The sequence below is a fragment of the Halichoerus grypus genome, chromosome 2 (genome assembly GCF_964656455.1).
Source record: "Halichoerus grypus chromosome 2, mHalGry1.hap1.1, whole genome shotgun sequence".
Lineage (NCBI taxonomy): Eukaryota > Metazoa > Chordata > Mammalia > Carnivora > Phocidae > Halichoerus > Halichoerus grypus.
The window spans coordinates 10,946,126-10,973,687 of NC_135713.1; the positions used below are offsets into that span (position 1 = coordinate 10,946,126).

At 39.2% G+C, this 27,562-nt stretch overlaps 1 protein-coding gene across 1 annotated transcript in view; it reads right to left on the reverse strand.

Annotated features, from left to right (window-relative positions):
• The window catches only part of DNAH5 (dynein axonemal heavy chain 5), a 216,419-nt gene that overhangs the window by 83,618 nt on the left and 105,239 nt on the right, over positions 1-27,562 (reverse strand). The window contains exons 47-53 of the mRNA XM_078066500.1: positions 26,740-26,874; positions 17,487-17,609; positions 17,085-17,298; positions 15,575-15,798; positions 13,391-13,589; positions 4,789-4,961; positions 21-151 (exon numbers count right to left, since the gene is read on the reverse strand). Of these exons, the coding sequence (XP_077922626.1) occupies positions 21-151; positions 4,789-4,961; positions 13,391-13,589; positions 15,575-15,798; positions 17,085-17,298; positions 17,487-17,609; positions 26,740-26,874 (1,199 nt within the window). The remainder of the gene's footprint in view (positions 1-20; positions 152-4,788; positions 4,962-13,390; positions 13,590-15,574; positions 15,799-17,084; positions 17,299-17,486; positions 17,610-26,739; positions 26,875-27,562) is intronic.

The window sequence follows — 27,562 nt, forward strand, 5'->3', positions numbered from 1 at the left end:
TTAAAGCGAAAGCGTGTTACCTTGTCAGAGTGATCTGGAAGGAAGAATAGCCAGCAATGAATGAAGCCAACCTTGTCAGGCTCTGTTTTCCTGATCCCCCCACTCCAACCAGGAGGGCATTTCCCCGGGGTGTGCCAATGACACGTGAGATCTAGAATATGGAAGAGAAAAGGCACATATCATTGTCCAATGTGAAAATATTCCATTTTTTCCTATTTATGCACTGTAAGCATTTGGGAAGACATAAGTGTCTCAGGATCAGCATGGAGAGATACACTGGCTGGATGAAGGAGGGTATTTCTGAAAGAGAATGATGTTTGAAGAGGGTGTGTGTTGGGGGGTGCTTTTGGGAAACTTGAAGAGACCAGTACCGAAATGTCAACCCAAACTACCCCTATGGCCTGCTCTGGGTTTTTAAGGAGAAAAATAAAGGGGATGCGGAGGTTTCCTTTTAGTCTCCCAACCTAATGCAGTGGGACAGGAAAGAGACTGAAATTTCAAGACAATGTGTATCCTTGGAATACAGAACACACAGTTGATTAGAATATCCTCTACATTTGAAAAATGACAGAGAGTTTAAATCGAAGGGAAGGAAATTCCCAAAATGTGGTACAGGTGATGGAATTTTTAAAAAGAAGAGGAGGAGGAAGAGGAGGAGAAGGAAGAAAACAAACATAAACACCCTCCTATTATTTGGCACAGTCAGTGAGACCTAAGGAATCGACCAAGAAGTAAATATGGGTGGGCCAGTCAGTAGTCCCAGACTAATTCAAGTCCCCCTTGTGGTGGAAGTCCATGTTTCTTTAGCTTTATTGTTATTGATGAACTGCTTCTACCACCTGGCTTCCAACACCCACCTAGAGGGGATTCAGTGTAGGATTCTCCTTGGTGCTTTCTTCTCCATACTCCATGGAGTATGGTAACTCTTTCTCTTTCCCTCCTAATGGCAGTTTGAGCCTGGGGAATTACTGTGATACCCACTTTTCTATAGAATAATAACAGAGAGTGAGACAGGGCTGAGAAGGGTCACTTCTCTGCAGCTGGTGGAAGCCTCCTGGGGTGACCTGGGCTCTGTATCCTGCCAGTGTACTGCTAAACATCCTTTCTCAGGATTACCTCATCTGGCAGGGGCAATACTTACTCCTGTTGGGACTACTCTTGTTTTCTTCTTATTTAGGTATAATAAAGTGTTGGGACTACTCTTGACTTTTAGATTATTCCCCCCAATTTAGTGTGAGCCTGGGAAATGAAGACCATTTTCTTGTCTCTGCGGTGGATCTGAGAGCCCTCAGAATAGGTGAGGGACACACCCATCTTTCCAGGCCCCTACTCACCCTGCCCACGATTCTCTCCAAAGTTGTTGTAGGCAGGGAAGGAACGGTACTGGCAAGAATGATTTGCCAATGTCTATTCATATTATTTCCCTGATATTCCTTCAAGAGGCACAGATATGGCAGGTAAGGAGCTACAGAAAACCACACTAGAATCTTCGGTGTCTTTCCTTGGTTAACATTTTTCAAAATATACAGTTTTTGTCATAACCATTTCCTTTCATTGGTGTTGGTGAATATATTAAGGGTTTAAATAATTGTTGTTAATTAATTAGGTTCACCAACATCTTTTCCTGAAACTAGGCCTAGGTCTTATATTAAAATTTTCCATTCCTAGGTTCTAGCACATGGTAAACAAACCATATACTACAAATGAACATAGATGTGAACAAGCAAGCAGAAGGGTTTAAAAGAGACTCAAAAACTCATAGTCTAATTACAAATAGAAATTAAATGAGAAAACACAATCAAGTAATACTTTTAAATGGGACTCTTTTGTCTTACTCTACACAGATTGTGAGATAGAAATATTCATTTTTCAATCCCTTTAGCAAATATTTTAAAAATTAATAATGCCCATCCTGCCCCACAGATGCTCACATGCTAGCAGAGGAGAGAGACCTATTAACAGAAATGTGGGGATACACATTCCATGGCGAATGCAGAAACAGGTAAGAATGGTAGTGAAGGAAACAGTGCTGCTGGGTAGAGGCAAGTCTTAGTTGTGGAGCTGGAGTGTGATCTGGATCTTGAAAGATAATTAAAGTCCCTCGTACAAAGAAGGGGACATGCCAGTCAGGAGCTGAGCTACATTTTAAGAAGAGGAAATGAGGGGTGCCTGGGTGGCTCAGTCGTTAAGTGTCTGCCTTCGGCTCAGGTCATGATCCCAGAGTCCTGGGATCGAGCCCCGCATCGGGCTCTCTGCTAGGTGGGAAGCCTGCTTCTCCCTCTCCCACTCCCCCTGCTTGTGTTCCCTCTCTCGCTGTGTCTCTCTCTGTCAAATAAATAAATAAAATCTTTAAAAAAAAAAAAAGAGGAAATGAGATGCAGGAAGTCTCAGAGTCAACAAAAGGCCTGAGGTATCCCTATAGAGGGGTAACTTCAGTGCTAGGTACAGAAATATCAGGAGATGAGGCAGCAAAGGGTGATTTGGGGCCACACTGGGTCCTGGGTTAAATTCCAAACCTATTTATCAAGTATCTCAAGTGTGCCTATTCTCTATCTTGTGAATACGGAGGTGAATAAATTGGATGCCCACGTTCACAGAGCTTATTGCCCAGAAGGGAAAACAAACACACACATTAATAAATTCCACATGAGGCAACATTTGCTGGGAAGGCATAGGGGTGAAGTGCTCTGGAAGCAGGGTATGTTTCATCATGGGTAGCTGATTTTTCTGGATTACATGCTAAGCAGAGCACAAGCCACAGGCTAGAGTGTTATACAGGGGTTAGACCATGAGAAATCACACACACCATGGTCTGATTCTTTACCAAAGAGGCAAAAGAACTATCACAGAGATACTCTCTGTGTTTTGAAAGAAAATCTTTATCTTAATGAAGAAGGGAATCAAGAAATATGTCTGGTCTCATATCACAACTTGTTTTGCTGCAGTTTTCATCTTAATTTCATCTTAATTCTGTCTCTTGACTTTTATCATGTCTTATGACTAAGTCACACATTTCAAGGTTCACATCCACACAACACAGTTTGGATGTACTGTCCCCAGGAAACAAGAGAGTAGAAGAGAAGGTCTGCCTAGGATATCTTATATCCTAGCTTATATCTTATATCTTAGCTCAAAAACTCCAGTCACAAATTCTTCAGCCAATTCCAAAGCAGACACAAGAGGCTGAGAGGGAAATTGAGGGAAAACAGTCAAAGACCCTATGCTAAGTCACACGTGCCTCAAATGTCAAGTCTCCACATTGTGAAGAAATGGTCATCGTGCATCGTCTGTGCATGAAACATAGAAATGAGAGAGTTCTAGAAAACTAGCTCAAACATAAGACTAACATAAATAGTCTCATCTTCAATCTGAGCCATTAGGAAATCCTAGGCATATCAGATTTTGTCTCCAAAAGACATTAGTTATAAAGTTGCCTTTGGTATTATTTATTTTCTTTCATTCTTCTTCTTTTTAATCAGTAAGTATGACAGAATTGCTATCATTATTTATATTTGGAAGAACATTTTTGCTCACAATTCAGTACAGATGTCTCAGACTCTGAGAATTCAGAATGTCCAAGCTATATGCCCTCATGTGGGGGGACACTCAACCTAAAATGGCCACTCTGTCTTCCTCCTCCTCCCTGACATACTCCAGCCTTCCCCACCCTCTTCTACTTTCAAAGGGAGGGTCACCTAGATGAACTCTAGATTCAGTAATTATCAGAGGTGACAATTTATAATTATGAGATTTTTCCTTATGGTTTAACCTAAGTAATGGAATACAGCCTCGAGCTATCCTCTTTCTAACTAAAAGGATGTAGTCTGAAAAAGTAACTGACATCAACAGAGTGAGAATATCAACAACATATTTAAAATGGCAGTATCTTCCACCACAGAGAAATTAGATCACATAAGTTATCGAATAAATAATATATTTTACTTCCAACCTTGGAGAGTCAACTCTCCTATGAATAGATACTGGAATGACTCCTGTGACAAAGTAGAAAGGAAAATGTACTTTCCTGGTGGATTTCATTCTAAGAGAATTTTCATCCAGCTCAAAATCAATTGTTTATGCATTCTTTTTTAATTATCATTTCTAACTGTGGTGAAATATATATAACATAAAATTTACCGTCTTAACTATTAAGCACATAGTTTAATGGCATTAAGTACATTTACATTTTTGTGCGACCAACAACTATCTCCAAAACTCTTTTCATCTTGCAAAAATGAAACTCTGTACCATTAAACACTCTGCATTCTCCCTACCCCCAAGCCCCTGGCAATCACTATTCTACTTGCTGTCTCTATGATTTTGACTATACTAAGTACCTCCAATAAGTGGAATCATAACAGTATTTATCCTTTTGTGACTGGTTTCTTTCACTGAGCATAGTGTCTTCAAAGTTTATGCACTATTTTTTACTGCTCTCTTTTGCATAATGCAAAAACATAAGCAGACTTTTTGCCTGTGCTTTGAACTCAGATGTCAACCACATTCATTCTATGTGGTGAAAACACTGAGCTGGCAGCCATATAGCAACACTGAATAAAATTATATCACACATTTGAAGTATCCATGCTCTGATATTCCAGCTGATTTTCAGCCTATAGGTGTGACATGTTGCATTCAGTTTAGAAATTAAATTGGAATATGGCATTGAGTTTATTTTCAAACTGAATATTCTTCCAGGAGATGAAAACGAAAGAGGAGGGAAAAAATTCTAGTGTGAAGCCAAGCGTCCATCACTCTGGGGAGGTGTCACAGGGTATGGCCACTGACCTTGACTAAGTGAACCATGGAGTCCTCGAAGAACACCAAATCCATGCCAGTGCCACGGATGCTCTCATTGTACAGCTGCAGGAACATATTCAAGCGCTCCTTTAGGTGATCGAAAGATTCAATTGGCTCATAAATTTTGGGCATTTCAGCATCAGCCTCCTCGGGTGTTTCACCTGGGATTAGGGAAAAAGAATTTGTTTTCTTCATATCACTGGGCTTTACTAGTTCCTTCAACCTAAATTAATACACTCATAGCTCGACAATTTCACACTCAATAATACCGATTTTCATCCAAATGCCATATTATATATTTTTAGAAAAGAAAAGAAAGCAATAGATCGGGGGAAAGATGGCAGAGGAGTAAGGGACCCTATTTCAACTGGTCCCCGGAATTGAGCTGGATATCTACCAGACCACTCTGAGCACCCACGAAACCAGCCTGAGATGTAAGAAGATCTGGATCTCTATAAACAGAATATCGCAGGTGGTTGGTTTTGAGGTACGAAGCGGGGAGCTGTGATTCTGCGGGCAGATATCTGAGGACAAACGGCAGCGGGAGGGTGCCTGGCCGTGGGGATCCTACACCGCTGGTGAGCGACAGCCTCGTGCTCTGGGGATGGGGCACAGACTCGCAGACCAGTAGCGGCGGGGACACTTTAGGGCAGCCCCCGGGGTGGAAACCCGGAGCAGCGGGGTCGCAAGCGCACAAACTGGGAGCAGCTGGCGGTTTTAGAAGCACAAAGGGCAGAGACGTGCCCGACCTGGAGGCAGGACTGGGGGCGCTGCGGAGGGGCGCACAACCCAGGCCGCTGCAGTTTATAGCAGCACGGACAGAAACGGAGACAGTGTGGCCTGGAGAGCTCACTGAAGAACAGACTGCGGTCTCTCTGCTCTGAGGCAGAGGGTTGGAAACGGTCTCTTCTGCTCTGACTCGCGGAAGAGACGCGGAAAGCCACCAGGGAAAGCCGCCAGAGAACAAAAGCCCCAAAAACTGATTCCCACTGAGCCCATCCCCTGCCACAGGGGGGCAGGGCAACTCCGCCCAAACAGGGTTGCCTGAGTAACAGCACGGCAGGCCCCTCCCGCAGAAGACAGGCTGGGAAAACAAGAGGCCAGCAACCCTAAGGTCCCAAGAAAACAGGTGCATCTTGCTTGGGTTCTGGTCAATAATTTGGACTCTGTACATTCCCTGAAACACCCATCAACAGAATGACTAGGAGGACGAGCCCCCAGAATAGAAAAGACTCAGAGATTATGACTTACGCTGCAGATTTACAAATGGATGCAGATATAACCAAGATGTCGGAGATGGAATTCAGGCTAGCAATTGTGAAGACAATGGCTAGAATGGAGAAATCAATTAATGGCAACACAGAGTCTCTAAGGGCAGAAATAAAGGGGAATTGGCAGAACTTAAAAATGCTATCAATGAGATCCAATCCAAACTAGATAATCTAAGAGCTAGGGTAACTGAGGCAGAAAAGCGAATAAGCGACCTGGAAGACAATATAATAGATAAAAAGGGAAAAGAGGAGGCCAGGGAAAAACAACTCAGAATCCATGAAAATAGAATCAGAGAAATAAGTGACACCATGAAGCGTTCCAATGTCAGAATAATTGGAATCCCGGAGGGAGTGGAGAGAGAGAGAGGAATAGAAGATGTATTTGAGCAAATCGTAGCTGAGAACTTCCCTAGTCTGGGCAATGAAACAAACATTCAAGTCCTAGAGGCAGAGAGGACCCCTCCTAAGATCAAGGAAAACAGGCCAACACCCCGGCATGTAATAGTAAAACTTGCAAATCTTAGAACCAAGGAAACCATCTTAAGGGCAGTTGGGGGAAGAGATTCCTTACGTACAGAGGGAGGAACATCAGAATAACGTCAGACCTATCCACAGAGACCTGGCGAGCCAGAGGCCTGGCAAGACATATTCAGGGTACTAAATGAGAAGAACATGCAGCCAAGAATACTTTATCTGGCAAGGCTTTCATTTAGAATGGATGGAGAGATGCAGAGCTTCCACGACCGGCAGAAGTTGAAAGAGTATGTGACCACTAAGCCGGCCCTGCAAGAAATATTAAGGGGGGTTCTATAAAAGGAGAAAGACCCCAAGAGTGATCTACAACAGAAATTTACAGGGACAATCTATAAAAACAACGTCTTCACAGGCAACATGATGACAATTAATCCATATCTTTCAATAATCACTCTCAACGTGAATGGCCTAAATGCTCCATAAAACGGCACAGGGTTGCAGATTGGATAAAAAGACAGGACCCATCCATATGCTGTCTACAAGAGACTCATTTTGAACCTAAAGATACATCCAGACTGAAAGTGAAGGGATGGAGATCCATCTTCCATGCCAGCGGACCTCAAAAGAAAGCTGGGGTAGCAATTCTTATATCAGACAAATTAGATTTTAAACTAAAGTCTGTAATAAGAGACACAGAAGGACACTATATCATTCTTAAAGGGTCTATCCAACAAGAAGATCTAACAATTGTAAATATCTATGCCCCCAACATGGGAGCAGCCATCTACATAAGCCAACTGTTAACCAAAATAAAGAGTCATATTGATAACAATACGTTAATTGTAGGAGACCTCAATACTCTACTCTCAGCAATGGACAGATCATCTAAGCAGAAAATCAACAAGGAAACAAGAGCTTTGAATGATATATTGGACCAGATGGACCTCATAGATATTTACAGAACATTTCACCCTAAAACAACAGAATACTCATTCTTCTCGAGCGCACATGGAACTTTCTCCAGAATAGACCATATACTGGGTCACAAATCAGGTCTCAACCGATACCAAAAGATTGAGATTATTCCCTGCATATTCTCAGACCACAATGCTCTAAAAATGGAACTCAATCACAAGAAAAAAATTTGGCAGAAATTCAAACACTTGGAAGCTAAAGACCACTCTGCTCAAGAATGTTTGGGTCAACCAAGAAATCAAAGAAGAACTTAAACAATTCATGGAAATCAATGAGAACGAAAACACATCGGTCCAAAACCTATGGGATACTGCAAAGGCGGTCCTAAGGGGGAAATACATAGCCATCCAAGCCTCACTCAAAAAAATAGAAAAATCCCGAATTCACCAACTAACTCTACACCTTAAAGAACTAGAGAAAAAGCAACAAACAATGCCTAAGCCACACATTAGAAGAGAAATAATTAAAATTAGAGCAGAAATCAATGAATTAGAAACCAGAAACACAGTAGATCAGATCAACGAAACTAGAAGTTGGTTCTTTGAAAGAATTAATAAGATTGATAAACCACTGGCCAGACTCATCCAAAAGAAAAGAGAAAGGACTCAAATTAATAAAATTATGAATGAAAGGGGAGAGATCATGACTAACACCAGGAAATAGAAACAATTATTAGAAATTATTATCAACAACTATATGCCAATAAACTGAGCAATCTGGATGAAATGGAGGCCTTCCTGGAAACCTATAAGCTGCCAAGACTGAAACAGGAAGAAATTGACAACCTGAGTAGGCCAATAACCAGTAAGGAGATTGAAGCAGTGATCAAAAACCTCCCCAAAAACAAGAGTCCAGGGCCTGATGGATTCCCTGGGGAATTCTACCAAACATTCAAAGAAGAAATAATACCCATTCTACTGAAGCTGTTTCAAAAAATAGAAGGAAAACTTCCAAACTCATTCTATGAGGCCAGCATTACCTTAATCCCCAAACCAGGCAAAGACCCCATCAAAAAGGACAATTTCAGACCGATATCCCTGATGAATATGGATTTCAAAATCCTCAACAAAATCCTAGCTAATAGGATCCAACAATACATTAAAAGGATCATCCACCATGACCAAGTGGGATTTATTCCCAGGATGCAAGGGTGGTTCAACATTCGCAAATCAATCAATGTGACAGAACACATTAATAAGAGGAGGGAGAAGAACCATATGGTCCTCTCAATTGATGCAGAAAAAGCATTTGACAAAATACAACATCCTTTCCTGATTAAAACTCTTCAGAGTATAGGAATAGAGGGAACATTCCTCAAGTTCATAAAATCCATCTATGAAAAACCCACAGTGAATATCATCCTCAATGAGGAAAAGCTGAGAGCCTTTCCCTTAAGATCAGGAACACGTCAAGGATGCCCACTCTCGCCACTATTGTTCAACATAGTACTAGAAGTCCTAGCAACAGCAATCAGACAACAAAAAGAAATAAAAGGTATTCAAATTGGCAAAGAAGAAGTCAAACTCTCTCTTTTCGCAGATGACATGATACTTTATGTGGAAAACCCAAAAGACTCCACCCCCAAATTACTAGAACTCATCCAGCAATTCAGTAATGTGGCAGGATACAAAATCAATGCACAGAAATCCGTTGCTTTCTTATACACTAACAACGCAACTATTGAAAGAGAAATTAGAGAAACGATTCCATTTACAATAGCACCAAAAACGATAAGATACCTCGGAATAAACCTAACGAAAGAGGTAAAGGATCTATACTCTAGGAACTACAAAACACTCATGAAAGAAATTGAAGAAGACACAAAAAGATGGAAAAACATTGCATGCTCATGGATCGGAAGAATAAACATTGTTAAAATGTCTATGCTACCCAGAGCAATCTATACCTTCAATGCCATCCTGATCAAAATTCCAATGACAAAAAAAAAAAAAAAATTCCAATGACATTTTTCAAAGTGCTGGAACAAACAATCCTAAAATTTGTATGGAATCAGAAAAGACCCCGAATCGCCAAGGAGATGTTGAAAAAGAAAAACAAAGCTGGGGGCATCACGCTGCCCGATTTCAAGCTATATTACAAAGCAGTGATCACCAAGACAGCATGGGACTGGCACAAAAACAGACATACAGACCAATGGAACAGAATAGAGAACCCAGATTTGGACCCTCAACTCTATGGTCAAATAATCTTTGACAAAGCAGGAAAAAACATGCAATGGAAAAAAGACAGTCTCTTCAACAAATGGTGCTGGGAAAATTGGACAGCCACATGCAGAAGAATGAAACTCGACCATTCTCTAACACCATTCACAAAGATAAACTCAAAGTGGATGAAAGACCTCAATGTGAGACAGGAATCCATCCAAATCCTAGAGGAGAACATAGGCAGTAACCTCTTTGACATTGGCCACAGCAACTTCTTTCAAGATACATCTCCAAAAGCTAGTGAAACAAAAGCAAAAATGAACTTTTGGGACTTCATCAAGATAAAAAGCTTCTGCACAGCAAAGGACACAGTCAACAAAACAAAGAGGCAACCCACAGAATGGGAGAAGATATTTGCAAATGACATTACAGATAAAGGGCTGGTATCCAAAATCTATAAAGAACTTCTCAAACACAACACCCAAAAAACAAATAATCAAGTCAAAAAGTGGGCAGAAGAGATGAAAAGACACTTCTCTGAAGAAGACATACAAATGGCTAACAGACACATGAAAAAATGTTCATCATCATTAGCCATCAGGGAACTTCAAATCAAAACCACACTGAGATACCACCTTACACCAGTTAGAATGGCAAAAATGGACAGGGAAAGAAACAACAAATGTTGGAGAGGTTGTGGAGAAAGGGGAACCCTCTTACACTGTTGGTAGGAATGCAAGTTGGTACAGCCACTTTGGAAAACAGTGTGGAGGTGCCTCAAAAAGTTAAAAATAGAGCTACCCTATGACCCAGCAATTGCACTCCTGGGTATTTACCCCAAAGACACAGATGTAATGAAAAGAAGGGCCATATGCACCCCAATGTTCATAGCAGCAATGTCCGCAATAGCCAAACTGTGGAAAGAGCCGAGATGCCCTTCAACAGATGAATGGATAAAGAAGATGTGGTCCATATATACAATGGAATATTACTCAGCCATCAGAAAGGATGAATACCCAACTTTTACATCAACATGGATGGGACTGGAAGAGATTATGCTAAGTGAAATAAGTCAAGCAGAGGAAGTCAATTATCATATGGTTTCACTTATTTGTGGGACATAAGGAATAGCATGGAGGACATTAGGAGAAGGAAGGGAAAAATGGGGGGGTGGAATTGGAGGGAGAGATGAACCATGAGAGACTATGGACTCTGAGAAACAAACAGGGTTTTAGAGGGGAGGGGGGAGGGGGGATTGGTTAGCCCGGTGATGGGTATTAAGGAGGGCACGTACTGCATGGAGCACTGGGTGTTATACGAAAACAATGGATCGTGGATCACCACATCAAAAACCAATGATGTACTGTATGGTGATTAACATAACATAATAAAATTAAAAAAAAAAAAAAAAGAAAGCAGGGGTGCCTGGGTGGCTCCATTGGTTGAGTGTTTGACTCTTGATTTCGGCTCAGGTCATGATCTCAGGGTCCTAGGATGGAGCCCCCATGGGCTTCATGCTCAGCGGGGAGTCTGCTTGAGATTCTCTCTCTCCCTCTGCCTCTCCCCCCACTCGCAGGCACTCCCTCTCTCTCACTCTCTCTCTCAAGTAAATAAATAAATCTTTAAAAGAAAAAAAAGTAAGCAAACAATAGTAAAAGCATTGGAATTCTTGTGATCCTACCCAGTCTTAGTTCTTTCCTGTCTAGAAAGGGCCTATTTCAAATAATGTCATATATATTGAATTTAATCCAAATCCATAACTGAGTATTGGCATTTCAAGGAATCTTCCAGGGGTATTCGCTTAATGGTCAAAATGAAGGTCGAAAAAGTAGGGATTTAATGTCAGAATCAGTTAGAGAGGTCAAGACTTAAAAGGTTTTTTAATAAGAAAAAAAGGAAAAGGTCATTGCATTTGTTCAGGAAATTCCTATGAATCAGGAATTTCAAGTTAGTAGTGAAGACAGAAGTGAATTTTGGGGAATGGAGGTAGAGGGTAGAATAATAATTTCCTAAATAAATGAATTATGTCACTGAGAAAAGATGTACTAAAATCAATATACTTTTTTAAAAAATTAGAAACACATAATGTACCAGTGTAACACTTTTCCATCTTTGAATATAAAGCATAATGCCAAAAGAAAGCTAAATTGGGCATATATTAGTTCTCCATCAGTTAACATTAGTAACAGGAAAAAAAGTGACACGTGAGTTGAATATGCCAATAACAACTTAGAAATTCACTGGGTACTAGAAGAGTGAGTGGCTCTTCCAAATCTAGCAGTACATAATTATTTTCAATTGACCCTGTCCTAATATAATAGCATATTAACCTTTTTATGACAAAGCAAGAAAACTGATGTAACATAATCATGAAGATTGGCTTATTTGCAAAGCTCTCACTAATTGAATTTCAATAGTCCCTTCAGTGTTTCATAAATGTTCAACTCAAGCTTTGAGAAACAAAGGGCTTTGAAGTCAAAAAAGGTTAGTTGTTTGCCTCCAACACGACCACCCCCCCAAAAACGTAATTGTGCTTTGCTCCTCAAAAACCATCATCCAATAATTTAGCCTTCTGAATTAAAAGAAACAAAATACATAAATTCTAATTATTTATCCTTCTGAATTAGAGAAAATGAGATACATAAATTCTAATTTTAAATGCCCTTACACTTACAGGATTTTTGTATGTGTGTGACCTCATTTAAAATAAAATGTGTCAGCTTCTTTCTGTGGAAGGATCCCTCTAACTGCATAGCGAGCAGTAAACCTCCTTTTGCAACTGTCACTCGGAAACTTTTGATAGATCAAATACATCCTTATCAAATCTAGAAAGGTGCTGCATGGTCATTTTCAACCATTTAGAAGATATAAATAGCATGAATTTAAGTATGCCTTTTTAAATATGGAAATTAATTTAAAATTTACCCTCAGTATTAAAAGAGGTAATTAAATGAAAGAAAATACTCTACTTAAGCTCAGTTATTTCTGACGGAAAGAAGTAACTGGAGCACTATCTCTTTTCATAAGAAGAAAAGTAATATACATCTCCATTTTTTATAGAACCATAACCACGAAAGCTTATATGCACGTCGCCCATCTCTTACCAATTATAGGCAATGGTCTTCTCAGATATCTGAGGTTTATCTATTTTTAACAATCAGGCTGACCTGAATAATAATTATCATTATTTTTGCTACCTTTCATTTGGCAGACTGCCAAGCCACTCTACAGATAACATTTCATTTATTCCCCACAGTGCCCCATGGTACATATATTAATATTTCCATTTTCATAAATGAGGAGAATGAGGTTCAAGAAAGCTCAGAGACTCGCCCAGTTACCATGTGGTAGATCCCTTCCTCAAACCTACCACTGTATGACAGCTACCACTCAGAGACTCGCCCAGTTACCATGTGGTAGATCCCTTCCTCAAACCTACCACTGTATGACAGCTATAAGTCCTGGCCACTTTCTTCTACCCTGTCTTGCCTCCCAAATCTACCTTAATGTGCGAGACTAATATGCATAAAAATGGTTCATCTCTGAACTCCAGGAGTATCCACTCGGTCTATATTTACTGAGCACCTACAATGTCTCCGGCTTGTTTCAGTGAAGCTCACTAGACAGAAATCCAACATCCCTCAACTGAACATTCTGTCTTCAGGTACCCCTTTGGGGAATTTCAAATTCCGCTCAATAGTTTACCTGTAGCTTCAGGTGCGTCCCTCAAGAAGTCCACAAAATAAGCATCAGTTCCACAATCCACCAAGAGTTTTTTCTCTTCACCAAACTCCTTCTCCACCAAACCTACTAAAGCCTTATCAAACCAGGTCACGTCACTGGACACCGTGAAACGATCAGCTATGACACGTTTACACTCATGCTTCCACAGCCGTAACAGTTCCTGTCGAGAGCATAATTAAAATATGTTATTCATTTCTATTTGCCACAGTTGGGAATCAAGTTGACAGAATTACAGAGCACCATCCTTCCTGATCCAAGATGCTACATTTTAAAAACTGGAGGTTAAAACATACTTAACTTCATTTCAAATTGGTCTCATTCAAGTGTATCAAATAGAGAGTAGTGTCTATTCATTTTCAGTCTTTAAATTAAAATGAAAATATCCCTAGACAAATTACTGAAACCACTCTGAATAACCAACAAGGTAATATTTTATGTAAAAGTCTTAAGTCTGTGATAAATTAGTATGTTTGGATAAGACACCTACATTCATGTGGCCAGAGCGTAATATAAAATGTAGGATATAAATAGTTCTCATGTATACAATGGAGATATTACAAAGGTATATCTACTTAACACAATGTGAAGGAAATTTGTGGCAAAAATCTGGATTATCTGAACAAAGCAATCTACCTAGTCTACATAATCCAAGGTGCAAAGTTAGCTGGAAGTTGAGGAAATTAACTGCTCTAGACACCTGTTTGTATAGCAAGTTCATTTGATTTGAAAGACTGATGGAAATTTCTTAACTTGCTAGAATTTTGCTGGTTAGGAGGTTTTTTTTTTTCTTTTTTAAAAAATTTTTATTGTTATGTTAATCACCATATATTACATCATTAGTTTTTGATGTAGTGTTCCATGATTCATTGTTTGTGCATAACACCCAGTGCTCCATTCAGAACGTGCCCTCTTTATTACCCATCACCAGGCTAACCCATCCTCCCACCCCCCTCCCCTCTAGAACCCTCAGTGGTTAGGAGGTTTTTAAGCCATTCGATTACTAATGATAAAATGCTATTTGGTTACCAAAATATAAAAGGAACTTAGTAATATATATTCAACGATTGCTGGAACTATTTATGCAGATTTAAAGTAAGCATCAAAAAATGGCTACTCAAAAAAATAATATTGGGGACGTGCATTCTGCATTACCATTAATTTGTCAATAAATCTGAGGGGGAAAAAATCAAGATAAAATGTTCCCTGCTGCTTAAAATGATTCTCTGTTCTCTGTAACAAGGACAGTGAGTTTTCCCTGAAATGTCTTGTCTTGGAGTCAGCCAGCGTCATTACCTACTTTGTGAGTTATCTGGGGCAAAGTTGGCGTTTTTTATAGTCACTACTTAATATGTCTAGTGACAGTTTGGTGGATATCTCAGCTGTCCCTGTGTGTTTATGTGGACAAGGCCCTAAAACCCACTTGTTTAACTACCTCCTTGGTTCCATAAAACTACAAGAGAAGCCAAGGTTACCTAAGCCTGAGCACACCGGCCATGCTTTGGGGGAAAAAAAACATACTGGATTTTTCCATAAGGTTTCTAGTTTGAAGGGAATTCTTTTAATGCTAGGAACTTTTATATTCAAGTGTGTGTAAAAATGCTCATTTTTCAGCCAAATGAACTTTCTACTTTTCTGCCTCTTTTCAATTATACCAATAAACGAAATTCTTTGAGCACATCTAGTTACTTGGAAAGATTGAGGACTATTAACAACAAAATGGTCTCTTCAACTTTGAATGTTTATAAGGATAATTACTTTTTTAAAGTTAAAATGTCAAGTTTAAAATATGAAGACTATTATGTAACAAAATCAAGAGTGATTTTTTCCATTATTTAGTATAAGGAAGATATCTTATAACGGGAAAATAAGATCCATTGTTTCCTTTATTCCATGCATTAGAAAATAATTGTGTATACTATTTCCTTAAACATAAATTTAATTTAATTGGAATTTTTTAAAAGAAATTTTCTTACATACTTCTCCCTTATTTATATTAGCTGAAAAGTAGCAAAAAAAAAAAAAAGAATATCCATGCTGAAACATTCCAAAATATTTCATCATTCCACTAAAAACTACATTACGAGTAATATTTAGGGCATAGGATAAATAACGATGCCATTTGTCTCCCTCCTATATATCACTTACATCCAGTTCCCTGATAACCTCTGAGGTGGTGTTCAGCATGCCCTGCCAGATCCTGGAAAGATCTCGAAGGTTAAATATGTAATGGAATTTTGCAGGTGTAGGGAGCATTTTAGTCTTGGTCATTTGCCACAGCTGGCGTGTGAGGGGAACCAGTTTCATCACCGAATCTCTCACGCCTTCTGAGAAGCCCCTCTGAGCACAGTAGTAGCCACTCCCAATAACACCTGGAAGAGGAAAAAAAGTCATCACATTTTCCGTGATGGTTCAAGTCAGTGAAATTAAAATGAAAACCATTATAATGTAGAGTTGGCACAAATATTATACACATTTTAATAGACGGCCACATACCAAAGAAGTTTATATTGATGTTCTCTTATTTTTTTAAATCTAAAAAATAGATACAGGTTCAAGTCAGTTAGCATTTAAATACTGAAAGGTTGATTAAGAAAGACTCCTGAAAGCTCTAGCTGAAAAATTCAATATTACCAAGTGAGTGATGTTAAATACATACAGTTGCCTTATAAAGACATAAGAAAAAGGGAGGTTTCATGAACCCTTAAGATTTCTCCATTCTGTTGTTGCCTTCCATGCATTATAAGATATTTTAATTTACTTTATATGTAAAACTTTCTAGGCAAAAAGAATAATTAAAATGGATAATAGTCATTTTTTTTCTGGATCATTGTACTTTTCCCAGGTTTAGATCATTCACATATCATTTGGCTTCCAAACTTCTGTCCACTGCCACGATGGAAGGCAGATACTGCCATACTCCGCTAGCCCAGGGTGCTGAGATGACATTTTAGTCTGCCAGAAATTAATTAGGGTAATCCTAATGAGTTTTCTCTCAGTAGCAGCTTCAGAAGTGGTAAATTAATACCTAATACAATGCGTACATAACTTTACACTCTTTTTCTGCAAAGAGTAACTACAAAATCAACTGTAAACTCTTTTCATTACTCAAACCATCATAGTTATCTACTGGGCTAGTGTTTCTTCACTGATATTATTTCTGAAATACTACCTATTTAACCAATCAATAACTTATTTCAATCCTACAAATTACTCTGAAGATCAGACACTGACTAATTTCTGCTATAGGCAAAATTATTTCTTTGGCCAAAATCATTATAGGGCTTGGTTAAAGTACCAGTTACATAAACTTTTGGCATGGTATTCTATCAATTCTGACCTCATATAGGTATATCTATGAGGAAACAATCTCATCATCTCCTTGTTCATTTAATGTTTAACCTCCTTGCCTAAGAAGCTAGCAACAGTTACTTCAAGAAAAAGAAAGGTAGAAAAGATCTGCCTAGGCACCCAATTCAGGATATCATAAATCCTTATGGAAACAAAATCCCAATATAAACACAACTGGAGAGTGATGAGGGTAAAAGACTCAGGAGCCACCCAATGCCCCTTCTGTGTTGACCTCTGGGTGGATATTTTCTCATTGGACTGCAAGCAGATGTTCTTCCCTCCCCATGCCCCACTGTCACCATTTTACCAAAGATCTTGTCCATGGAAGCATCAGAAGGCAACGTGCAGTTAAATATAGAGAACTGCCTCTTGAGTCTTTGCGGTATATCATTGCGTCCACCCCCAGGATGGATCATGGCTGCCAAAAACTGGATATCCACGATGCTGGTAAACTCCCCAGGCTTCTCTAGGTTATAAAATCCATTCTGTTCCATCAGCTGTCGTACTATCTCATTAGTAACCTAAGAAAGAAAACTTTCATAATTAAAAGGTCACTCCTTTACATCCCAGAAACTAACTCGAGTGTTTCCAAATAATGGACTTTATTGGAACTGAGGAACTGCATATTGAAAAAAGTGGGAAAATATTTACTCCTCAAAGAGTAAATCAATGTTGAATTGAAATGAAACGTGTGATAGGATCAATATACCTGATCTCCCCACTCATTGATTATTGGCATATTCACATCATCAATAAAAACAGTCATCTTCTTTCCTGCAGGAGGACCATATGTTGTACCCATACGCTTATCCACATAGCTCTCTATTGTCCTCTGTGAAACAAGAAAGCCAACAGAAAGATTTGTGAAAATATCCTCTAAGACACGGTAAATTATTTTTAAAATCTAGGAACATTGGAATTGATGGGAATTACTCACAAACAACCCCAAAACTCTTTTTAGTTCTGGAAATCAGGGCATGAAGTACCTAAATTATCTTGCCATAATGTTAATCTTTGAAAAGTTTACTCAGTTCGTGCATTTTGATTCATGCAGTTCGTGCAGTTGATTTCCAAGCCACATGGTACTCACATGGAAATGATCATACGGTGATCAATAGTTTGGGTACCCCCCCATCTTCCTCTTTCCCCTTGAAAATCTGCTTTAATTTAGGAGTAAATGGAATTCTAATTACTGTACATTTTGAGTGGGATGGGACTCCTTGGTCCATTTCTACAGATTTTTATCTTATTGTTCCTACATTGATGATACTCTATCCCCCAGCCCCATTATTCAAAGAATAATTTAGCCCTTCCAGTTTCCCTGTACTGCCCAAGAAGTTTCTTAGGTCTGTACTCAGAGCCACACAGCCTGCCACAACCGGAAGACTGCTCACTTTCCATTGAGAAGGCTGCCAGTGAGCCAAACACAATCCAGATCCAGTGCTTTAGGGCTGAAGGAATCAGAGTGAATCACCTCTCAGCCCCTGAGACAAAATTGCAAACTACGCCCACGTGTCTTTCTCATCTCTCCATTCTGAGTTTAGGTGGTAAAGAAGACTACACTGTGCTCTATTAAAAAACAAAAACAAAACTTCCCTAGCAATATGAGAAAGAACTTTACAACTGATTAAACTAATGTAACATTATAGGTCAACTATTCCTCAATTTAAAGAAAAACTGATGGAAGGAGCATTGGAAGAGGTAAGAGGAAGATTCAGCGGGGGGGGGGGGAGGGGGGGACCCAGACTATTGATCACGGTATGATCATTTCCATGTGAGTACCATGTGGCTTGGAAATCAACCGGTCATTCAAAATGCATGAACTGAGTAACCAGAGCGAACACCACAAAGAAAACAGAAAAGCCTTCATGGTTCTCACGCTCTAGAAACTCAGTTTCAAAGGCCTCATTCCATTCCTACCACTGTAGTAATCTACTGATTCATGATTTTAAGTCATGTTAAAGATGATGTATAAAGGTAGGAGAAAGCAGCGGTTTATTGCGATAAAATGCATTCTTCTCCTATCCAAAAAAAAGCTTAGTTATTTCATGATAAAAAGCAAATCAGTTAAGAATGACTTTAGTAATCCAAGATACAACCACAAAATAAGGCCACATATAAACAAAAATCTATATATTTGTCCTTGGAAATCTTTGCAGTTGGTAATTTCAGGTTATAATTTTCCATCACCATTTTAATGAATAATGGCAAGAGATATGAAATTTTTTCACCATTTCCAAATATAAAGATATATAAATATATCACAACTCATTCAATTACAAAATAAATCTCTCAGGACAACAATTCAATGCCAAAAAGAATTTCCTATTCCCCTGATATAAAAGCAAGCTGTTTAAAGTAATGTACTAGGCTAAATTTAGCTCTGCTTTTCAATGAATTTAAATGCATAAGGCAATTAATAATCTCCTGACACCTCCCTATGGCAAGCTAGAGCCTTCCAGACATTCCCTTGTCTATTAATGAGAACTCACAGCACATGAAGATTTTATGTCTTGGGGGCCATCTAAGAGCTAAAAGGCCATAGGTGGGATAATATGAAGTAATAGCCCCATACCTGCACTTGCTTCCCCTTCATTGTGACCCTATTCTTTTTTTTTTGAAATAAGAGGGAAATTACTAGTAAGCTATATATGCCATAAAAGAGCTAAGCTGACAAAAACAAAAACAAGGGAGGGAGTAAAATGAAATAGCTTGTGACCCTGGAGATGAGACCTTTCTGTTTTTAGAATTGCTACCCATTAAGTCATTATCTAATGCATAATTTGAAGTCTGGGGACACCTTCTAAAGGCCTGAAATATAATAACTGCAGGTTCTACTCCATCATTTATCTATTGGGAACTGTTCGGGAAAACCATATATGTGACTGGTCTCTCCAGCTGGACTTCCCCACATGGATGATCCATAGCATCACAAAATCAACCTATCCAAATATAAATGCTTCTTACCCCAAAGTCTGCACTCCCTGCTGGGTGCTCATTTCAGGGAATGGCATCAATGACCCAATTGCCCCATCCGAACACTTACCCATCTAACATCAATACATCTTTTCTCTCATAATTTCAATATTGCTATTGAATGTATCTCCTCCCTGAAGAGTGACATGCCTGAGGACTGTTATTTGTCCTGGGAATTAATGGGAATTAATACCACGACCTCTTAAACTGCCCCCCACTTCAGTGCTGCCTCCTCCAGTAAGTCCTGGAAACTTCTTAAAAAATCATATACACTATCTATATTGTGTGATTTGTAATTTTATCCAGAATTTTCTGTCTCCCCCCCCCAAAAAAAAATCAGTCTGAAGAACTACTGATAATCTTTGTAGTGTTCTGCCACCCACACTCTCTCTGATCTCCTTCATCTGGGGGAGACCACCATCCACTGTTTCAGGTGAGATAACCACAGTCCAGTTAACAAAAATAGGTGTATTTTTTTCTCTGCGTATTGTCTGTCTCTCCTATCAGAACATAAAAAGGGAAGGCATCTTGTTTATCTTGCTCATCACTGCATCCTCAGTGTCTAGAAAGGTACCCGGCACACTGCACTTACTTATAAATATTTAATACAGGGATGCCTGGGTGGCTCAGTCGGGTAAGCATCCGACTATTGGTTTCGGTTCAGGTCATGATCTCAGGGTCATGACATCAAGCCCCGAGTCAGGCTCCATGCTCAGTGCGGAGTCTGCTTGAGGATTCTCTTCCCCTGCACTTGCCCCTGCTCTTGTGTGCTCTCTTTCTTTCTCTCTCCCTCTCTGAAATAAATAAATCTTTAAAAACGTATATTTGATATAGTAAATGAGGAAAAGAAACCTGGGGGTCATCTGTAACTTTCTTCTCTCTCTTCTGTCCCTCTCTTCCAACCACATGTATCCAGCCAACAACAGTTGTGCTTCCTGATCACAACTTGAACCCATCCTCATGCTGCTTCCATGCTGCCTTTTGTTACCTGGTCCAGCCCAACCTCCCTCTCCTCCTGGGTCTCTCTGAAGACACCCATACCTCTTCCATCTTTTCCTCCCCTCTGCAGCCAGAATGAACCTTCTGAAGGGCAGTGCAACCCCACACCACTCCACTGGTTCCCCAGGAACAACTTACAAAGAACTCCATAATGTCCCCACTTACACATCCAGTCTCACCTCTAAACACTCCTCAGTCTCTTTTTTCTGGTCCCTCGTAGTCTTCATTCATTCATATTCAGTTAGCAATAAAACACACACCATAAAGTGATGCTCAGCTCACAGACTAATGTGCATTATGAGATCCTTATTTACATATTCCTAGAGTAGCCATTTCTGAGCCAAAAAATCTCTCACGATTAGCGTCAGCCAAACACAATTTGTCAAATATTGATTCAGATGAATGATCATCCATAAATGTTGTTTCTCTCAACTCAGCTATTGATTAATAAAATTGAGATCTCTAGCAAGGACCTGAACTAAGGGCGGTTTATGCTGTTCTCTAAGAATAAACAAAAACTTTACTCTGAAAACAGAGAACAGTAGTCCGCATGACATCATCTTAAGCAATGTATGGAACCTAGAGAAGATACTGATTTTCTCGTCTGCCTATCTCACACTCACATGGCATATCAAGGTTAACCCAAGCTGTGACAGTGGCATTTTAAGAAATAAAAACTAGGAGGTTAGAAATCCAGACAGACTCGGGAATGGAGATAAGGAAAGCTGCCCTTGTCCATTCTAAGCTGGGAGCCCTAGAACTAGAGATAACAAATTTTCTGAGTTAATTTCTTAGTAGACAATTCAGCCTCTATAATTCCTAAAAAAATATAATATTAATATAATATAAATATGGAATTTCTTCAAGTAATGTCAACTCTTTCATTACATTGATTTCTGTAATCCCCTAAAGGAACTACTCCCTTCCTCCTCTGGGCTCTACAATACTTAAGATTACACCATAACCAGCATTTATCACACCTGTTATACTTGACTGTGTATACGTCTGTTTCCCCAACCACACAGAGGGAGGAACACTGCATTGGAAGGGATATTGACAGGGCCATATGCAGTTGAGGAGGCTGTGCACTGCCCAGTTTTTGGGTTTACCATTCACACCACTGTCTCTGTGAATAGGACATATCACAGATCTGCATAACCTGCATGGTCACAAGTGGGAGTGTATATAAAGTTATTTAAATCACAAATACATATATATGTACGTGTGTATATATACAAGAGAGTATTATCCATAAATGATATATGTGAAAGCACTTGATGAGCTTAATGCATTATAAAAATGAAAGATATTTTATTATTACTATACCTATCTCTATATGTCAGCATTTAAATCATTTTCATACATATTACACCTAATTAAATAGAAATATTTTGAGATACAAATGTAAAAAGTAAACCAGAAAGGTATTATAAGAAAATATAGGATATTTGTATAACTTCTCTTTGGTTTTCTAAATGTTTATTTTTTTATAGTATCCTGTTTTTATTTCATGTTTACAATACCTTAGAACTCAGAATAATAAAAGTTCCCTTCTGCTCTTTAAAATAATTAATTAATTAAAATATAAAATATGCTTAATTTTAGGCTTCTATGTATCAGCTATTTAGCTAAAAGATAAAAATGGAGAGCTTATGTTCTTTATTAAGACATCTACTGCCTAAGTAAGATCTTCCCCTTGTATTATAAGTTACTAAACCAAATGAAAACAGTCTTACATTAGTAAGGTTTAAAATGCTCAACAGCACGTTTAAAAGTAAAACAATATGAAAATACAGTAACACATAAAACAATTGCACTAAGTGATAAATCAGTCATTTGAATATTAATGTGGATAAAGAAAAGTCATTGGAAGGAGGCATATGAGTGAACAGCAAAACATATGGGGACCTGGTTTTTCACCAGGTTCTGGTACCAACTAACTGTGTGAACACAAATAAGGACTTGATCTCCCTCCACCTGACTGCATTAATAGTAACAATAAAACCTGACATTTTTAGAGAGCTTTACCATGGAAAAATACGTTCACGTATAATCACCTATGATTCTTCTCTGGAAACTAGTCTTCAAACTATGCTCTGAGGAGTCAAAAGAGTTCTATGCAATCATAGGGGCCCCTGAAGGAAGCAAGGATAAAGTTGGGAAGGATTTCAGGAGCCCAGCCCAATTCCACCAAAGCAAATCTATGGTTACCTGTTTTATAGCTTAGTCTTCTGCGTAAGATTTCATTTGGAAAAGTGGCTCTGAGTCTAAGAAAAAAATGTGGAATTTCTTTCAAGGCTCTATGATTCTCATTTTTTAAAAAACAAAACTTATTGCTATGCAACCATTTGTAAGATGGTTATATTCAAAACACTTTAAGATTATTTTTAGAAAAGATAAATCTTCAAAAATTCTGTAGAGAAACTTTCTTCTTTCTGTATTGTTTACATTTTTTAAGATATGTATAGATTACTTTCAAAAATGGGGGAGGGGGGAACAAGATGAAACCAGAGACAGAGACAAACCATAAGAGACTCTTAATCTCAGGAAACAAACTGAGGGTTGCTGGAGTGGAGGGGGGTAGGAGGGGTGGGGTGGCTGGGTGATGGACATTGGGGAGGGTATGTGCTATGGTGAGCACTGTGTATTGCGTAAGACTGATGAATCACAGACCTGTACCCCTGAAACAAATAACACATTATGTGTTAATAAAAAATTTAAAAATAGGGGGGAAAACCCTTAAAATAATATTTGTTTTGGAAAAAAATTGAGATCTCTCTCTAAAAGACCAACTGAATTCCCTTAGCCAAAACAATAAGATGACCATACAATTTTTGCCCAAACTACACACTTTTGATAGTGACAGATATGCCATTAATTATTAGTTCAAGACAATGGAATTAAGCTAGACTATCCCCAGACAAAGAGGGACATACGGTCAGTCATCCTGCTGATGAAAAATCTGAATGTGACCCCATGGGAAAAACAAAAGAACCCCAAATGAAAACAACTGTCAAAAAACAGAGGTGTGGCCTTGACTGGACTATATGCCATCCTGGTACCACAGACGGGACGCACAGTATCTGTCTTCACATCTACAATTTCAGTTTCGCGTAGATCCAGTTAAGTGGGAGATCGTGAGACAAATGCTCATCTCCAACAGAACTCACTTCAGCATGAACAGCTGAAAATTACAGTGAGAAAGTTAATTCCAGCAGTTTGGCTAATTGAAAGCTTTCTAAAATTAATGAGTCTAGCTTAATAGAAAGCTTGGATACTCAGCAGTCCAAATAGGCACTAAACAGAGTACATGATCCTATGATGCTTCTGAGAGGAAAAAGAAACAGTAAAGTGTCAATGTCACCTTCACACCAGCGTAGGAAGGAACTGGGCTAATGTACTTGTGAATCAGATAATGGGATCCTAAAGAATACAGATTTTTGTGTTTTGAAAGCCTGCTTTATTGTTATCCTAATTATTATATTTCAATGTGGTATGACTTCTAGAAATTTATTACATAGTTTATGAATTTTTATGTCAACAAACAAGTTGCTTTCTAGATAAAATATGCCTTTTTCCAGGAAATTAATAAATGTCTCTTGTTAAAGAAACATAGCCTACAGATCCTTACCACCTTAAAGGAGTACTTTAGGTTACCAAGAGTTACTAATAAAAACACCAAGAGTTACTAATAAAAATACAGTGACAAGGTCTTCTTACATACTAAATAATTTGGCTGGCCTTTGTCCCTGGTTCCTAGGAGGGAGCCTTTAAACACCTGGAATTTCCTGAGTAATAGTGTTTTCTTTGTTAGTCTCTCAGACTACTCTTGCCAGAAAGACCAACCATGTGATTTGAGGGTTGGGGATTTGAACCACATGGTATCAACTGGCCTTTTAGGAAGGGAGGGGGCTTGGGATTGAGTTCAAGCACATGGCCAATGATTCAATCAATCATACCTATGTAATAAAACCCAATAAAAGCTCTGGAGATTGTAGTTCAGGTGAGCCCCCTGGCTGGGGATATACACTGAAGTGCCTGGAGGATAATGCATTCTGAGGACACAGAATGTTTACAGTCAGGACCCTCCCAACCATTGACTTTACTGCATCTCTTCTTTTGGCTGATCCTGAGTCATATCTTTTATAATAAAACCATAATCATTAGCACAGCACTTTCCTAAATTCTGAGAGTCGTTCTGGTGAATTATGGAAACTGAGAGTCATAGGAGCCGCTAAATTTCTAGCCAGTTCTTCAGAAGTGCTGGTGGCCTGGAAACCCAGGCATGGGGCTGATATCTGAAGTGAGGGGAGGCTTGTGGGGGCGTTGAGCCCGTCACCTGTGAAGTCTTTAGTAAGTCCAGGTTGTTACTGCCAGAATTGCATTACAAACCTAAAGATGTAATCCAGTCTCAAGAAATGTGAATAGCTAGATAATTACCCAACATAATGGGGGAAAAAAAAATATTGCACTTTGATTTAAGGTTTTAAAACCTGCATCCACCAATAAAGTTAAAATTATAACCTTTAAGAGGATGTTCTCCTAGAGTAAAACTAACAAAAGTTCTTTAAATGTGAAACAGTACCAAAGGAATGTGGCGAATGTTGGTAACAAAGGAATGTGTAAAATGTTAGCATCCTGACAGCTTAGGATAATTTAAGGTGCTATCCCCCAAACGCAAAAATACCACAGCTGAGTCTCTGCAATTTGAGGTTGACCTTCCATTCACACCTTCCTTCGCATCACCACACTGTCAAAGTATTGGAAATTCCATCTCTAACAGAGGAGCACAATGTAGCTGACAGTCTTATTTAGAAACTCCATCAATGGTCTTAGCTTATTGGAACTCTGCAGTCACCAATTACATTAAGTGATACGAAGTCACGGTGTAGCCATGCTGTCAACTATTTTCATTGCTCTTTGATATTTTCATTCCAACAGCTAAAGAACAACAAAGTTAATCAAGAGCAAAGTTCTTTGGGTTGGGATTCTCCTAAAAATTTCCCTTCCATTTTCAATGTATGAAATGTGTCCTTTTTATTAATGTGTTAATGTTCTAGCAGATATGAGAGGTGACTTGAAAACAACTGAAGCATGAGGGGACACACAGGATTCCCTCCCCAGTGTCAACAGCGTCTTAGTCTACTTAGGAACAAGAGCAAACAACCAGCCCACCACTGCAAACCCAGGTCATTGTTGGCAGTTCCATTGACAAAATCAGAGCAAATTTGCGGGATTTTGTTGTTGTTGTTGTTGTTGTTGTTACTCCCCAATGATATGATAGAGTAAAATCTTCAATGTGCTAGCTCTAAGATTTATTCCTGCAATTGCTGATGGGAGTCATTGTGGAATGTTCAGTCAGGGAACAACAAGATAAATTGGCAATATCAGAACCAGAGATTGGAAGAGGAATGAAAGCAAGACTGGAAGAGAATTAGACTGGACCAGCTGCGGGTCTTTCTAGGCTAATACCCTGGTGTGGATCCTGAAAATGTGAATTAGGCAGAGGTGGACAGGGAGAACGAAGAGAAAGAAGGAGATGTGAAAACGATTTCTTTAGCGACACTAACAGCCCTCGATTCAAGAGAGACCCATCGAAGATGACCCATGTGTCTAGCCTAAAGCCTAGAAAAATACTAACCCCCACAGAAAAGCAGATGGTAGGGACAGCGGGCAGGTTTGGATGCAGGAATAAATGATACCCCTGTCAGTTTGGGATTTTACATGTTCACAGGCTTTGCTAGATATTTTTAACACTACTGAGGCTTTTAACACCCAGTATAAGCTTTTTATTGCTCCACCATTTAAGGTTATACAGTATAATCCAACTAGGGAGAGATTCTACTGCAGGAGAATAATGGCAGGTACACTCATGGCTGGGAAAGTGCAGACGAAGCTCATGGGCACAGGCAGAATAGTGAAGAGAGCTGAGCCACCAAAGCTGATCACAAACTTGGTCTTAACGAACCATAGCAAAGAGCCAGTACCTGAAACATCAGTGGGGTGGTTGCAGAAGAAAAATTCAAACTCTTGATCATGTGACTTTCAGAATCGTATTTTGACATAAATCCTTTGATAATGACTGTTTTAGCTGTTCCTTGCTCACCAATTAGCAGCACAGCCTAAGAGAGACATTGAGAAAGAAATCCAAGGAATGCAATACAATGAGCATGAGCTCAATAGTGTGCCCCCCACCCCCAAGTCAAAAATTCACATGTTGAGGCTCTAACACCCAGTACTTGAGAATGTGACTGTATCTGGAGATAGGATCTTTAGAGAGATGATGATCAGGTGAAAATGAGGCCATTTGGGTGGGCCCTAGTTCAATCTTACTGGTATTCATGTAAGAGGATGAAATCTGGATACACGTACACAAAGGAACAGCGGGGATGGAGTCACAGGCATAAAGAGTATGGGGGGACACGGTGAGAAGGCAGCCACCTGCAAGCCAAGGACAGAGACCACAGGCAATCAAACCTGCCAACACCTTCATCGTGGACGCCAAGCCTCCAGAACTGGAGGGAAAGAAATGTCTGCTGTTTAAACCACTCAGTCTGTGGTGATTTGTTACGGCGGCCCCAGCAAACTAACACAGCCATCGGAAGAGGAGGATTTCTCTTTGGACAAACAAGTCCAAGTTCACTTTCTCTCAACTACTGTGTGAGAAATAATTACTTGATCATGCACTGGAACTATTCAACTCTTAACACTGTTACTCGAGAATAATAAAAGAAGCATATTAATTTGGGTAATACTTTCATTTACTCGAAACAGCAACCCAAAACATACTAAGATAAATGCAAGATGCCT